Source organism: Sphaerodactylus townsendi, linkage group LG07, assembly GCF_021028975.2.
Source record: "Sphaerodactylus townsendi isolate TG3544 linkage group LG07, MPM_Stown_v2.3, whole genome shotgun sequence".
In the NCBI taxonomy this organism is placed as follows: Eukaryota; Metazoa; Chordata; class Lepidosauria; order Squamata; family Sphaerodactylidae; genus Sphaerodactylus; species Sphaerodactylus townsendi.
The window spans coordinates 49234569-49250429 of NC_059431.1; the positions used below are offsets into that span (position 1 = coordinate 49234569).

The 15861-nt window shown below is 40.2% G+C and overlaps 1 protein-coding gene across 1 annotated transcript in view; it reads right to left on the reverse strand.

The window, feature by feature from the left end:
- Positions 1-7423: 7423 nt before the first annotated feature.
- ST8SIA4 (ST8 alpha-N-acetyl-neuraminide alpha-2,8-sialyltransferase 4) overlaps positions 7424-15861 on the reverse strand; it is a 112812-nt gene continuing 104374 nt past the window's right edge. The window contains 1 exon segment of the mRNA XM_048504171.1: positions 7424-10080. Within this exon segment, the coding sequence (XP_048360128.1) occupies positions 9798-10080 (283 nt within the window). The 3' untranslated portion in view covers positions 7424-9797.

Here is a 15861-nt window from a genome sequence, read left to right on the forward strand (position 1 = left end):
AGATTAGTCTTGAAAAAACATGGGAAAGAACGTGGAAAAAAATTATTAAATATACTAAAGCAGTTAGACTACAATATAGAACTATCTGAAAATGTTTCATAGATGGCATTTATACCCTAGCAAATTGGCCAAAAAATATATCAAATAATTTGCTCAGATAAATGCTGGAAATGCCATTTACAAAAAGGAACATATATACATGTCTGGTGGTCATGTCCGCTTGTTCAAAATTACTGGAAGGATACACATAAGGCAATGGGAAAAATTATAGGTAGGAATTTAGAATTTAAACCAGAACTATTTCTTCTCAATATATGTGAAACAAAAATAAGTAAAAATATTGAAACTTTAATTTTATATATGCTAGTCTCAGCTAGGATACAACTCGCTAAGAAATGGAAGAGGACTACACCTGGAACGGTAGAAGACTAAGAGCCAATCTAGGCCGATAGAATACTAAACTCAATGATAAATTGTCTAATGTACTCAAAAACAAAACACTGGAAAAATTTATAGAGATATGGCAACCATTGATACGATTTCTTCAATCAAGAGATGATTATAAGAATGTTATTATTTGTCTACAGTGTTGATTTAAAATTATATAAGAGTATAAGGAAACAAGATTACAAAATTTTTGTTAACTGGTTTAATGTAAATAAAACTCCAAGAAATATGGATAAATGAACTACATAACAGAAACAAGGCTAAGGGGAGGTCCCTACTTACACTCTACATATGTTTTTGTTTTTGTTTTGTTTTTGTTCCTTTTACTGGGGTCTTACTTTTTATATATACAATTTCTTATACCTATTTATTTATGTATTTTTCTTTTTTCTTTTTCTTCTTTTTTTTCCCCTTTCCTTAACTTTCTAAATTAACTAATTATAGAAATAACTCTTTGAGGGGTGATGGGTGGGTGTATATATTCTCATCAAGTACTTGGAGAAGTCTGTCTAAATTCTAGTTCTGATCTATCTACAAATCTGCCACCAATATATATCCAAAGAAATGTATAGCTAAGTTGTAATTATCAAATGCGGGATTTGTTGTTATTTTATTATGTAAACTTAATAAAAATTATATTTTTTTTAAAAAAAATTAATTACTAAATCAACAACAGTCTCTAATTTCTGGATTACACAATAATCAATACAAAACAACCATTTAGCAGATATATGCCCTGTTTTCAGATTTGCAAGGCATATTGTGCTGATGAGGACTGAGGACTGTGTTGTCATTGCAAGCAAAAATATGGTTAAGACAAGCTGACAAAATTTGTGATCCATCAAGCAGTGTATTAGCTCTGCCTTTTGGCCTGCCAGATGCTTGGAAACAAAAAAAAAAGCAGGTGGATGATTTTTGCTGAATCCCCTTCCCACTGTAGATTTTCTGTTTCCCTGAGACATACACTGTCATGGTTTCTCACTGAGGAGCAGATTTTAGAGGACTCAATGGGCCACAGCAGGAAGAAGAGGAGGAGGAGTTTGGATTTATACCCTATCTTTCTCTCCTGTAAGGAGTCTCAAAGTGGCTTATAAACTCCTTCCCTTCGAGCCCTTCCGGACACACGAGTCGACTCAGGTTTGACTCGTGTCGGCGGAGTCTTACCTTGACTCGAGTCCTCCCCGCTCTCCTCAAGACAGTAGCCGGACTCGTGTCTCCGGAGTCAGAGTTCAGAGGGCGGGACCACTTCCCTGTGCTAGCGCTCCGATTGGTTGTTGTGTCCCCTGCTTTATGCGCATGCCCAAAGCTTTTCGCATACCACTAGTCTCCCCTTCTACATGGGCGAAATACTTAGCTGTGATTATTACATGGCAGAGTCGAGTGACGGAGATCTCCGGTGACGGGCTTCTTCGCCTCGAAAGTGCAACCCGAGTCCACCAGTCGACTCAACTCCCCAGTAGAGTCGAGAAATTCAATGGCGAGAGGGAGGTGAGTCGAGTCAGACACGAGTCCGACGCTACGTCTGTGCGGAGGACTCGGGTCGGACTCTAGTCGATCTCAGGTCGAGCACGACAATGCGGAAGCACCCTTCCTCTCCCCACAACAGACACCTTGTGAGGTAGGTGGGGCTGAGAGAGTTCTGAAAGAACTGTGACTAGCCCAAGATCACCTAGCAAGCTTCATGTGTACGAGTGGAGAAACCAATGCAGTTCAACAGATAAGAGTCGCTGCTCTAGTGAGGGAATGGAGAGTCAAACCTGGTTTTCCAGATTACAGTCCTCTGCTCTTAACCACTACACCACACTAAAGGGAACTGTGGTAGACTCTCTTCCATGAACATAGTTTGCTTCATTTTAGATTCAACCTACCATACTCAGAGGCACTCTATTAACCTGTAGTGATGGCCGGGGATCTTGGAGAGTCATGTACTTTGATTTGCTTAATTTTGGATTCAACCCAATATACACACCACCGCCCTATAGAGATGACACTTATTTGACATTCCCACAGCTCCATAACTGTGCTTAGCGACACCTATCTCACTGAATAACTTCAAGCAAACAAAAACAAAAGTTACCAAAACAAAAAAACCTTACATACATTTCTAGTTTTCTTAATAGTGTATCACTCTATTTGTTCAATTATGGCTTCTATCAGATATTTAACCTTTACTTTGCGATTATATTTCCAAGTGTAAAATAACATTGATAGCAATCTAAAAGTGGTTATTCAGTCTAAAATGATACTGCAGTGATTTAAAAATATTGTGTTACGGGAAAAAAAACTTTATATTGTCTGACCTTTTTGTGCAAAAACTAAAAATAATGTACATGGCACAAGGAACTGGAAAACATTTTCACTGAGTGTGCTTTGACTATTGGTATGTTATGTTTGGAGACTCAGATCCACTCTGTCCTGAACTTCATTTGGTGACCTGCACCACTACTTTCTCTCAGATTAAACTACAAACTTGGTCATTGCAAGGACAAAGTCTGTATGAGAGAAACATATATAACACATTGAGCTCTTTGAAGGGTGAACTAAAATATACTAGACAGATATATGAGGCACTTCAAGGGAAATATTGTTCATTTAAAATATTTCAAATAGATTGTCAATTAGCTGCATATTGTTCTAATAATAAATGCATTCAAGTTAGAAAATATTGGTAGGAGAGAGGTCCAGTCTGACTCTAAGGTGTTTTTGAATGGGTCTCAGAAGTCAGCCGAACAAGGAATAAGCATTCTGTGTCCTGATCTAGTATTAGTAAGAGCTGTGTTGTTTCCTGTCACTGAACAAAAACTCATTGCTAAAGCACAGTTTCAGTAGGAGAGGAAAAGGGACAAAGTCTATTTAGATCATCAGAATTGTGGAGAATGGTGCTGTGGATAAGATCCTTGCCATAGTTCTTGATGAGAAAAACAGAGACAAGCCAGCTTGGTCCATCTTGCTTGCAAAGGCATTCCAATATTTTTGTGCATGAAGTGCTATGTTGAGTAGTCATGGTAAAAAGTAATTCAGAATGTTATGTCTTGTTTTCAATAAAATTAACTCAGAGCTTACTGCAGTAGGGAACAGTAAGATGCAGAATTGACCCAAAAAAGGTAACTAGTGAAAACGAAGTTTAATTTATTTTACAGTTGTACAAGTAACAAATCAATTCAACTTCTGTACACAACATAATAATAAACAGCATCAGACAAGATGATCCTGACAGAATACATCTCAACAGTGCACACAAATGGGACCCAGGTATCCTCAATAGCAGTAGTACTTTCAGGAAGGCTGGTTCATGTAAACTTACTCCTTCACTTAATCAGTTGTGCTTTTGCCTGTCCAGGATAACAGCGCTCATTTAGACAGGAAAAGGGGGGGGGGAATGAACAATGTGAAGTAGCAAAGCATTATTCCACAATCATTCGATATGTATGCACCCCCACCTTGACATAAGAGGGGAAATACTTAAGCAAATGGATGCTGGATGTATGATTTTGGAAAAGCATTTTCTACAAGTTCCAAGATGCAGAAAAGATGTACTTTTTTCTGCAGGTTCAGGCAACAGGTTTTTTTTAACACACAAAGGAGTTTTGGGGTGCTTTCCCAGGTCAATAGTCCTAAGACCTTCTACTAAACTCATCTTAATTGTGAAAACCTATTAAGAATTCAGCAGGAAAGATGCTAAAAGGGGTGGTGAATGAAATACCCTGGTGACTATATGCTATTGCCTTTCCACTTGAAGGTTATTCACTGAATCACAGCATAATCTTCGAAGATTATGTATGTCCAGTGAAACCAACAAATGTTATTAATGGCATCTGAAATCACCACAAAGCAATTTAATTGGAACGAATTCTTGTCTTTCCCATGGATAGAGTACACCAAGATAACAATTTTATGTATTTCTCTTGATCTGCTTATTGGAAGCCTTCTGGCAGATGCATCCATTCAATCTGAACCAAATACAGTGGATTATTTGCATGTGGGTTTGTGATGTCTTTTTTGTAAGACCGACAGCTATATAAACTGGTTGAACATCTCCTGAAATGTTGAGCAGACTTCACATTTTGGAAAAAGAAACAGAAAAGGAGAATTCTTCCAAAGCAACAAAGCAAATATATTATCTATTCATCTTCATTAATCACAGGAACTCCAGAGCTCCTAACAGAAAATAACATTGGTTTATGAATTACAAACATTGACAAAAAATTATCTGAATGAAAACAAATTCCCTTTTTTATTTTGCAATTGTAAACTGACTGTCCAGATAGTTTTGCAGAGATGAAATTGTGCCCATGTCTGAGATAGTGCTGAACAATAATGACTGAGAACCTACCGTGACACTTAATTCATGATAGCAGTGGGACAAGAAAAGGGGTGTAGAAAAGAATGAAAAGTGTACATATCTCATAACAATTCTTACTACTACTTGATGAGTATGCAAGCCCCATTCACATTACTGCATGGTTTTGGTGGAGTACTTTTCTTCTTACAAACCTTGGTAACAACTCTCAGCAAGGAATGCAAATTTCAAATGATTGTAAAAAAGAAATTATTTATATTCTGCCTAATATAAGCTTTCAAAGAAGCTAAAAATATATACTTTTTTTTTTAGAATGGCATCTACATTTTCCTCACAGTGAAGAGAAAGATAAAGGTTCATATATGCACAGGAAAAGATTAGACATGTCATAAGATACGCTGTATGAAATCAGTTGCACCGTATTTCATACAAGTAAAATGCAGAAGGGCCATCATATAGGTCAAACTCATGCATTTCTACCTCATCTACCTGAAAACATGCAAGAGCACCAGGTCTCTGACAGAGAAGAAGAAGAAAAAGAAGAAGATTCAAGGCAGCTTAAAAACTCTTTTCCCTTCCTCTTCTCACAACAGATATCTTTTGAGGTAGGTGGGACTGAGAGAATTCTGAATAAACTGAGACTAGCCCAAGGTCACTCAGCAAGAATGTAGGAGTGGGGAAACAAATCTAGTTCATCAGATTAGAGTCCACCTGCTCTTAACCATTACACCATGTTGGCTCTCAGAAGGATGGTGCATTTTGGGCTCTACTTAATGCTCCAGTAAAGGTGGGGATAATCCTGGGTCAGTGATCATGAAAACAGACAATGAGACACTTTGATTTATGAACAGATTCCTAGGAAGCCTTGAAAAACAAAGGACAACAAATGAAACTACCTCTACCTTGATCATTAAAATCTGACTCAGTAATCCTGATTCTTCACATCACTGTTTCATTTGAAGCAGGAGCCTATGCATGCTTATCAGAAGTAAACAGATCAGAATTCATTGGAGTACTTGCACATAGGATTCTAGCTATGCACTATGGAACCTTCTTTTATGTAACACAAGGCAAGATGTTTTCTTACATTCTGAATTCCTACATTCTGAATTGCTATTCAATTTAAAGTGAAATATTGAAATTTCCCTGAGATGGAAAATGTAAAATCAATGATAATTAGTATTTTTTAGCCCTTGCTTGGTTATGGACATGTAAATAGCTCTGAAAATTAGCATTAAGGTTATGCAAGATGATGAAAAGGCACTAGTTTAGATTTTTTTTTTCAAAGAAGGTTGTCTGTGAATTTGTACCATCAGGAATTGTCAATTCATCTGAGTGCTGTAAATTAAAAATAAAAATATGCCTGCATAGTAACAGTGATATTACACAACTCACAGACTTTCTTTTTAAAATGTTTCTCTAAAATGTATAAAATACTTATAGCCAATTCTAAGTGCTTTTATTGAAACATCTATTTTCTTATTGCATTGAAATAGTTAAATTTATATGTAAACTGCAAATATAAATTAAAATTGATCTTACGAGAAATTTGATTGTAGGTAGTGAGAACAATATATAAGAGATATTGTTTAAATGCATTGTCGAAATTTATGCTACATTTGGAAGATTGCAGTGAACATAAAGAGACAGTGTCAGACAAGGACGGGAGACCTGTGTTTAAACCCCCAGTCAGCTAGGAAATTCACTGGCTAAATTTGGGACAGTAACTCTCTCATCTTTCAAGCTAATCAACTTCACACAATTGTTATGAGGACCAAATGGTGAGGGAAGAACCATGTATGTCATCCTTGGGGTCTTAGAGGAAGGGACAAAAATTAAAGATGAAGAAAAGGTGGGTTCTGAATGAGCTTGGGAGAGGACACTGATAGGAATGTACTTAAAATGAGGCAAGTTCAATATAGTTAATGTAAAAGAGAAGTTCCAGCAGTGATGTAGGTATAGATTTTTAATGGGGCGGGTTCGGGGCCACACCCCCACCTGGACGTGGGGGCATAGCCACACCTCCCCAAGTCCCACCCCCGGCCTCAGTGCTTATAAAAGCAGCTCTCCAAGGCCAGGGATGGCAGACTCCCCTGCCCCCCCGCCCCGCCCCACCCCCCAGCTGGGGGCCATCAGTCCCTTCTGCCCTCCCCTCCAGGCAGAGGCATAGCTGAGGAAAATGGAGCCCAGTGCAAAATCTGAGTTTTGTGCTGCCACCCCCCCCCCACCATGGGCGGCTGCTGTGATGCTGAAATTCACCCCCAAACAGCATCATTTTCAATGGTGTTTAAATTTCTCCTTTTAAATCCACCTTAAAGGAAGAATCTGGGGTCCCCAGTTAAAACAACAATGAAAGTGATGCTGTTTTGGGGTGGATTATCCTCCTTAAACTGGGGACCTCCTTAAACTGGGTTGGACCTCAGAATCTCCCTTTAAATCCATGCCAAAGGGGATGGATTTAAAAGGAGAATCCTGGGAAATTTGGGAGGTACCTGCTGTCAGGAGTGCAATTGTTAAGCTCGCGGCACCAAACTTTCAGGGTATCTTTCGGAGACTCTCTTGATGATACCTCCCAGGTTTGGTGAACTTTGGTTCAGGAGTTATGGACCCTCAAAGATGTAGCCCCCATCTATTAGCTCCCATTGGAAACAATGGGGGATGGGGCACCCCCTTTGGGAGTCCATAACTTTGAACCCCCTGAACCAAACCTCACCAAACCTGGGTGGTATCATCAGGGGAGTCTCCTGAAAACTCCCTGAAAATTTCGTGGTGCTGGACTAAAGGCTGCGCCCCCTATAGGCCAAAAACTAAAGAACACTAAAAATTACAAAAAAACCACAAATAGGGTACGGAGCTTCGAACATGTAATGGGGGGGGGGGGGTTGAACCCGGGAACCACCCTCCTTACCTACGTCCTAGAGTCCCAGTACTACTACGGTATGGCCAATATCAGAACTTGGGCCTCAGAGTTTTGTTCAGAAGTGAAATGATTGTGTCTGAGAAACTGGCACTAGCATTTTATCTCATCTACTTACTTACTTGCATCATTTATATCACTTAGGCTGCAAGGGAGGGGGAGTAGCTTCCCTATAAATCTGCAAGCTGCCCTCTCTCCCCATTGGCTTGAAGCCCTCCAGGCCTGGCTAATCCTGCCTTGTGGCTCTTTGAAAACAGAGGAGCAGGGCAAAATGCTCCACAACATTAATGCTGTCAATCTGCCTTCTCCCCAGTGGGAGTTCTCTCCTTGTTTTGATTTTCCTAAATAATTCTTCTGTTTTTACTTAGATATCAGAAACATATGTCAATGATAAAGAAATCAACATCCCTCTATCTTACAGTTCTGAAATAATTCCTGAATTCTGCAGACTGTGGATGCAAACATGAGCGTACTGATAATGATTCTTGCCTGAACTTTTGCTATTAATAACTCCCATTATTAATTAAACAGACCAAGTCTCAGAAAATTAAAAAGTGAAGACAGGAAGAAATGGAAAGACAAAGGGAAGTGTCTGCCTACTGCTCATCAGAATATTGTCCAGCACTATGAAAAAATCGTATTTGAGATTTTTTTTTTGCAAATTTTTAAAATTTTCAGTATCATTCAATATGTCAACTATATTGGCACTGAAATATCAACAGTATTTCTAGTTTCCATTTCTGGGTCATTATGTACTCCTGATTTACAAACCTTATATTTGTATCACAATTTAAAAAAACGAGAGCTTCTCTTTTTATTCGAGCATTCAAGTCACGTAGAAAAAAGGGAAAAGTCAAGTTAAAGAATCTGTCATTCAAACAAAACTTTAACACCAAGTTACAGTAACAAAAAATGACTGGAAATATTTTCCTCAGCAGCACTGGGACATAATACTAAATTTATAGATTTCTGTCATATGAAGGGAACAAAACGTACATTGATTTCAAAATCAGCATAATCTTTGGTACCAAAGGTAAGGGCACCTGCTTGTTAACTGTATCATCTTCATTTGCCATATAACTGAACAATCTTTCTTGAAAAATGGCTCAAATGTCCAGATATTTCAAGAGTCTGTTTCTCTGAGGAACAGCAACATGCAACTGGGAGATTCTAAGACCTGTCTGTATGTTGCATCACTCAATACACTGTCTGCAAGATGACTTCTTCTCAACACTGCTACAAGGGGCAGAGCTGAAAATCACACTTAATTTCTGCATCCCTTGGACATCTTGTACCCTTGCTACACATTCCTTGAAGTGGCTCGAGATGGTACAGAATGTCTCCAGGGAATGCAGAAGTAAAATCTGGCGATTGGCTTTACATATTTCAGCAATATCAAGTCATCAATTGGAGGCAGTTTCACTTATACTGTACATACCAAACCTATGTCAAACAATAAGATAGAATACATATTTTAATGCAATTGGTATTTTTTTAAAAAAAGAAAGATCTTTTAAGACCACTTTTTGAGGATTACTTAAATGTTCATATTATTATCGTTTCAAAATCACTTAAGGGGCTCCAGTATCCATAGAAAATCAATGACAATTTAAAAAAAACGGGGAAAGGAGGAAAGAGATAAAGAGGATATAATACATGGTCAGGCAGTTGCCTGACTGAATGTAACTTTCTGGATCTTTCTGTTGTTATCCACATATACCACCAATTCTATTTTGATTTTTCTTGACAAATGTTTATACTTCCTTAAGAATAGATCTCACTTACTGGGTGTTTCTTTTATTTTCTTGGTTGACTCTGTGGTGGTAATTGAACAGTAAATCAACTTCTGTAACAAGTGATGAATGCATTGTTGGATCTTGTAAACACTACTTATTTTATACATTCAAGTTTTGTTCTTAGTGAAAGTGGCACTTACTTGAACCATTGCACTCAAAATTTAGAACTTCAACAGGTGGAACACGAGCTGGGAATGGAGTTTGATGCACTTCCTTGTTCTCCATCAGTTCAGCCCAGCACACTGGGATATCTCCTCTGTATGGGTCCGCTGCTGTTCCATAAAATCCATATGCCAAAGCCCATATCCTATATGTCTCATTGTATGTCACTTGTGCTTTATTGCTGTATACATTTCCCTGTTGTCAATTTAAGTGCTCCTCTGTTATGCAACATATTTAAAGTTTTAAATTCTAGTGGCATCCTGTGAGGACTGGCATTAGAAAAATATCGGTACTTAAGGTCATCATAATAGTGATATTTGACTGATTTCCCATTAATATCCTTTGGGAAGGGCCAGAATCCATAGAGATGAATTTCATCGCAGAACCTTGTAGCAAGTGTGTACATCAACAGTCCTGTGCTGGGTCGCTTGATGAAAACCTTGTTGGTCAGCCAGTAACTGGAAAACAAATGAAAAACAGAGGACCTTTTTTTTGTTCAGCTTTTCATAGAAGGGTTAGCATTATCCTCTGTTAGCTGGTAACTGTAATCAGAAAGGACTATGCATGCAGTTTCAAGTACAATCCTTGAAAATTCCAGTTAAAGGGTAGCATTTCAGTTATTTTGCATAAACAAAAAACAACACCCCTCCCCCCCAAACACACTGATTAAACTACTCAGAACACCTTTAAACAGTCTTGACTGGGAAAACTGAGTGCCTAAAACCTTGAAGAGCAACTTCCAGTCAGAGTAGACCATATTGGTCGTGTACGTAGGTAGATGTATTGTCTAACTCAACCTTATATTTTTAATGAACTGTTGCCGTGCTAGTTGATGCTTATAATACTTTTGCAGCCAAATGCAGCTGGCTTTCAGAAATTATACAATAACATGCAAATGAAAAAATGCACATGGAAAATGCGATTGAGTCTTTTGGGACCAGCTTCTGATCAATGCTATTATTTGTGACTTGGATTTGTAATGGTTTTTTTGAACAACCTGCTTTGCTGTTCAAACTTTACACACACACACACACACACACACACACACACACACACACGTTTTTCTAACCTTCTACCTGTGTGTTACATCATTTCAAAAATTAGATCTAAGAGCAATGACATCATACTGATCCTTTAAATTGCCTTGAGTGCTATCTAGAAATTACAAAGCCCAAGAGCTTTAGTATATGTATCTTGTAGTGTAAGACAGAAGTATTTTGAAGGAGTATTCTTGTCAGCCAAGCTTTAGTGACTTACTTGTATCACTGCAAGTCTGGCAGGCTGAGATTTTAATCTTAGCGATGTCATAAGAGCTCCACCCATTTGCTCAGCTTCAAGGGCACCATATATGTTGTGGATCATCTCTGCCTGTTCATGTAATCTCTACAGCAACTTCCTGTCCATCAAGGGAAGTTCTACACTCACAGAATTCTAGGGGTGATTGCATATTTCTCATCTCTGTTGTTTTCAAATTTGATTTTACTTTTCCCTTAACCAAACTGAACCTTTATTTTCCACACTATTCTCTGTGACCAACTTTCCTCTCATAGAATGTGTATTTTTTCAACATTATCTGTTTGAATCAATAAACATTATGCATATAAATGGCATACACTGTATGTACAAATACATGAATAAAGATATACTGTATGTCAACAATGTACATGTCCATATAATACAAAGGAATAAACAAATCTAATTCTCCAAAGCAAGGAAGTAAATTAGTGATAAAAATGTGTGGATATTTAAAAAAACCCTCAGATGGGGAACATTCACTCATTCGCAGTGCATTAATGACAGGGTCGCGACCCTCACTTAAGTTTCTGTTTCCCCAGTTATGCCTGTTCCCGCCACTGGGAGGGACTACCCCCCAACAACCCCTATATATACTGGAACTGAGGGCAAGAACCCTCAGTTCCAGCACCCTGTATCTTAGGGCAACACAATTCAATAAAGTTTGTTCCTTTGTTTCAAAGTCGACTTTGTCTGAGTATGTCCAACCTTACAATTAACAGGTGAGTCTGATTACTAAATGCAAAGATTCAGCACATGGAGTTTGTACTCAAGTTACACTTTGGAGGGGTAGAAAAGCAAATGCTGAAGCAGAAGTGACAGACAGGGGTGGGAACGGGATGAGAGGGGATGGATAAAAAAGTGATGTGAAGCATTTGTTAATTTTAGGGTTGTTTTCTACTGTGTTAAGGGGGGGATCCTATCAGAAAATCTTTCAGGTGATAATTAATGGCTGCTTTCTCCTGTAATTTGAAAAAGAAACATATTCTGCTAATAGACATGGAGCAAAGCTGTTGTGTTGCAGAACTCTGATTTCTTGGGGGGGGGGTGGGTTAATCAAGCTTGCAGCTTTTTCACAAGTTTTAATAAGAAACTCTTTTAAAAAATAATGTCATTAGATCTACAATATGAAAGCTATCCATCAGTAATTTTCCTGGACTGTGGAACATGACATCCTTACCTTCCCCCTCTTGCTACAGCCACAAATTCCCTCCAAAAGGTTGCTTCTGGGGAATGGGGACCCTGTAGTAGCCTCATGAGAAAAGAGTCTGAGGTCTTCTATGGGAGGAAGGAATTAGTGAAAACTGCCCTTCATTGCCAGTGGAACTATTCTCTGGGGTCCAGCTTTGTGTATGGATAATCCTGAATGTGTGTGTGTGGGAGGGGGGGCTGTCAAATCACAGCTGATTTATCACGACTCCATAGGGTTTTCAAGGCAAGAGAGGTTCATAGGTTGTCCTGAAAACATGTACAAAACAATGTATGTGTTCATCAGATCCATTTATAACAGCTTACTGGAGCCTCAGAAATAAAAATAATTAATCAAATGCTACTGCATGTTTAATATATTTATTGAAAAAAGAGTATATAAGACAATTCCCATAAAAATAGTTATTCAGGTTTTTTTTAAATTACTGTACATAACTGTAACTTGTATGCAAATTTAAGATCTATTTTTTTCTTGATGGCACATGTGAAAGGAAAAAAAAACTACACATCCTAGCTCCACTGAGGATGGTCCCTTTTACTCTTTAGCTGTGGATTAGTATGAAATATCTGCAATATGAAATGGCTCAGCATTGAAGAAAGAAGGTAAAATAGTTTTCAGAACTCAGATAACTTGGCGTTTATTTTGCAGAGCAGAAATTCCCCCCTGTATCTTTGGCACTTAAAAGAGTGACATTGAAGATACCTTTAGCTGAATCAAAGAGGCAAAAACCCACAGGTTGAGAAAGGAACAGGTTTATTGCTTAGGCGTCAAATTCTCATGGGTGATCTTCTGGATGAAGACTAATTTTCATAAGAAGTGGAATTTGCCAGACATGCAGCCTTGCCTTGGCTGGTACATACTCTGCAGAGCATATTCCAGGCAAGGAAGGATGTCAGTGGGTCATCAAACTTTCATTTTGCCTGCAGGCATTAAATGCACACGCACGCACGCACACACACACTTTACCCAAATATACGATTCCCTTGATAATATATAAAGTGATTTCCCTTGCTTCTGTAATCTGTGATTACAAAATGAGGTATGTTATGTCAACTGTGCCAGTAGAGTTCTGGTTCATCTTCAAAGTGTTGGTTTTAACCTTTGAGCAGTATGAGACTCTCATATTTTTGAGACCATATCTCCCCGTATCACCCATAGAGGATACTTCAATTGTCCAATGGTAATTTGCAGGTGGTCCCTGGCCCAAAGGATATCCAGTTGGCCCTGGCTCCAGCCTGGTAGAACGCTCTGTCAAATGATACTGACCTTAATCAGTTCTTCAGGGTACAGAAGACAGATATTCCACTGGGCTTTTGGTTGAGGCCATTCCATGAATGAGTATTCGATCTGCAGTATCTGGCCTCCCATACCCATATTTACAACTGGTGTTATATTATTATAATCTGCACCATCCATATTTTTCATTGGTGCATCTGCAGTGGTGGTATTCAGCCAGTTCGGACCAGTTTGCTAGAACCGGTAGCTAAATTTTTCGCTAGTTTGCCAAACTGGTTAATCCCACTGCTGCTTTTAAAGGGCTTTCAAAGGGCACAGCAAAGAGGCCCCGCAGCGCCTGCCCTTAGAAGGGCTGAAGGCAGGCAGCGGCCATGCCCATTATGGGCCCTAGAGTCATGATGCCGGTGCGGCGTTATGATGTCAGCAGGAGGGGTGGTCAGGAGCCTTTATAAGACATTGACCCGGTCCTTGACTTAGCCCCTCCTCCAGAGCACACTGAAGAGGAGTTTGTTCAGCAGAACAGGTGAGTTTCCTGTTGCTGCCCCCTAACCCCTACCCTGCGGCTGGGCCTAAGGGAGTAGCAGGGCTGGGACCTTGGGCTGCTGGCTGGCAGCACTGCACAACCCACCACTGTGTGCAGGGGGAGCTGGCCTCAGCCTCAGTCCCCAACCACATGGTGGAGCCTTCATGCACTCAGGCCAATTGCTGCTGGGACCCAACCAGGCCCAACACAGTCCTTTCAGGGATTTGGTCAGGTGCCCCAAGGGAATCACCATGCCAGGCCTTGAGGCCGGTGGTCCTCCTGGGGTGGTGGTGGTGGAAGCTGGCTGCCCCAGCCCCTGACAGCACAGGAGTCCTCACCTTAGCTAGCCAGTAGGGGGAGGAAACCCCAGCCAAGGATGCCACCGTGCCAGGCCTTGGCCTTCGGGTCAGCGAGCAGCTGGGCACAAGCCTCCCAGGGGGAAGCCAGCCAGGCCCCAGGCACCACCAGCACTGTCCTTGCCTCAGCTCCCAGCCCCCAGCAAGCCAGGTGGCCTCCAGAGGGAGGAAGCCCAAGCACCCAGACAAGGACACCACCATGTCAGGTCTTGGCCTTTGGGACAGTGGGTGTGAGCCTCCTGAGGTGGGGTCAAATCTGGCTGCCCCAGCCCCCACCAGCACAGGAATCCTCACCTTGGCCAGCTGGGAGGGGGAAGAAGCCCCAGACCCAGTCAAGGGTGCCACCGCGACAGGCCTTCAGGCTGGCAGGCAGCTGGGCCCAAGCCTCTTGGGGGGGAGGAAGTGAGCCTCCCGGAGAGGCCCACAGCAGTTGGCAGCAAACCGTGGGCCCACCGGCTGCTGCCCCCTGCCCCCTCAACCTACATCAGAGGTGGCCAGGGCCACCACCAAAGGAAGTTTGAGTGGAGGGAGGGGGCGGCAGCAGCCGACAGGGCTGCGGCTTGCTGCTACCTCCTGCCACCACCACCCCACTCAACCAGAATTGGTTGTTAAATTATTTGAATCCCACCACTGTGCATCTGCCTTTTCCTACATTTCCCTTTTAGGAAAGTGGAGAGAGAGCAATACTGGGATTATTAATGCAGTCACCTGCATTCAGTTTTAAGAAGTAATATATAATTGCTTTAGATTTGTATTATATTGCAGTATATTTGTGGTTTTTACTGTTATATTGCTTTTAACCTACTTCTGTAAGAGCAGCTCCAGTTGGGAACTGGGTGGGGTACAAATATAATAAATAAATAAATAAAACTTTAAAACATAATTTTGACTAACCACGGTTATATAATCACGATAATTTTGACTAACCATTGTTATATAATTATGAAAACTCAGTATTGTATTATATTGTAGATTTCCCTGAAGAGGCCTGTTGGCAAAACACATAGAGAATTTTTAGCTGAGTAACAAAAGATGATTTTTTCTTTTACTTGCACCATTGGTCTTGGCCTAACTTTCATTCCTCCGTGTATGGGAGAACCAGCAGAAATGAAGGCAAAGTGGGGTGGAGGAGAGAGAGAAGAAACATAAAAAACAATTTGCTGTGGCTGCCTTCCTACGGGGTAGAGTCAAAGAAAAATATTAAACAGAATGCAGTCACCACCAGCAAGGTTAGATAGTCTGCTGAGCAAGGGGTGAGGTTATCAGATTGTGGGATGTGGTGTGGAAGTTGCTGAAAACCCCAGAATGAAGTTAAGTAACAAGGAACCAGAGTTTAGCCACCCTCACTTATACACTTACTTTTGCTTTTTAAAAAGGCCAATTCACATTTCATTGAGACCATTCAGTGAGGGGGAATTTTATTTTCCTTCAGAGCAGGGTTAGAATTGGAACCCCCTGAGAATGTTATCCAGAATTAGTAGAGAGAAATGGTGACAGAGTGGAAATAGACTACTAGATTGATTTCCAATAAGTCTAGCTGTAACCCCAATATTAAGAAATTGGATTCAAGCATTAACAACAATATACTGCATCACCTAACTAAGAATTTTTTGCATGTACT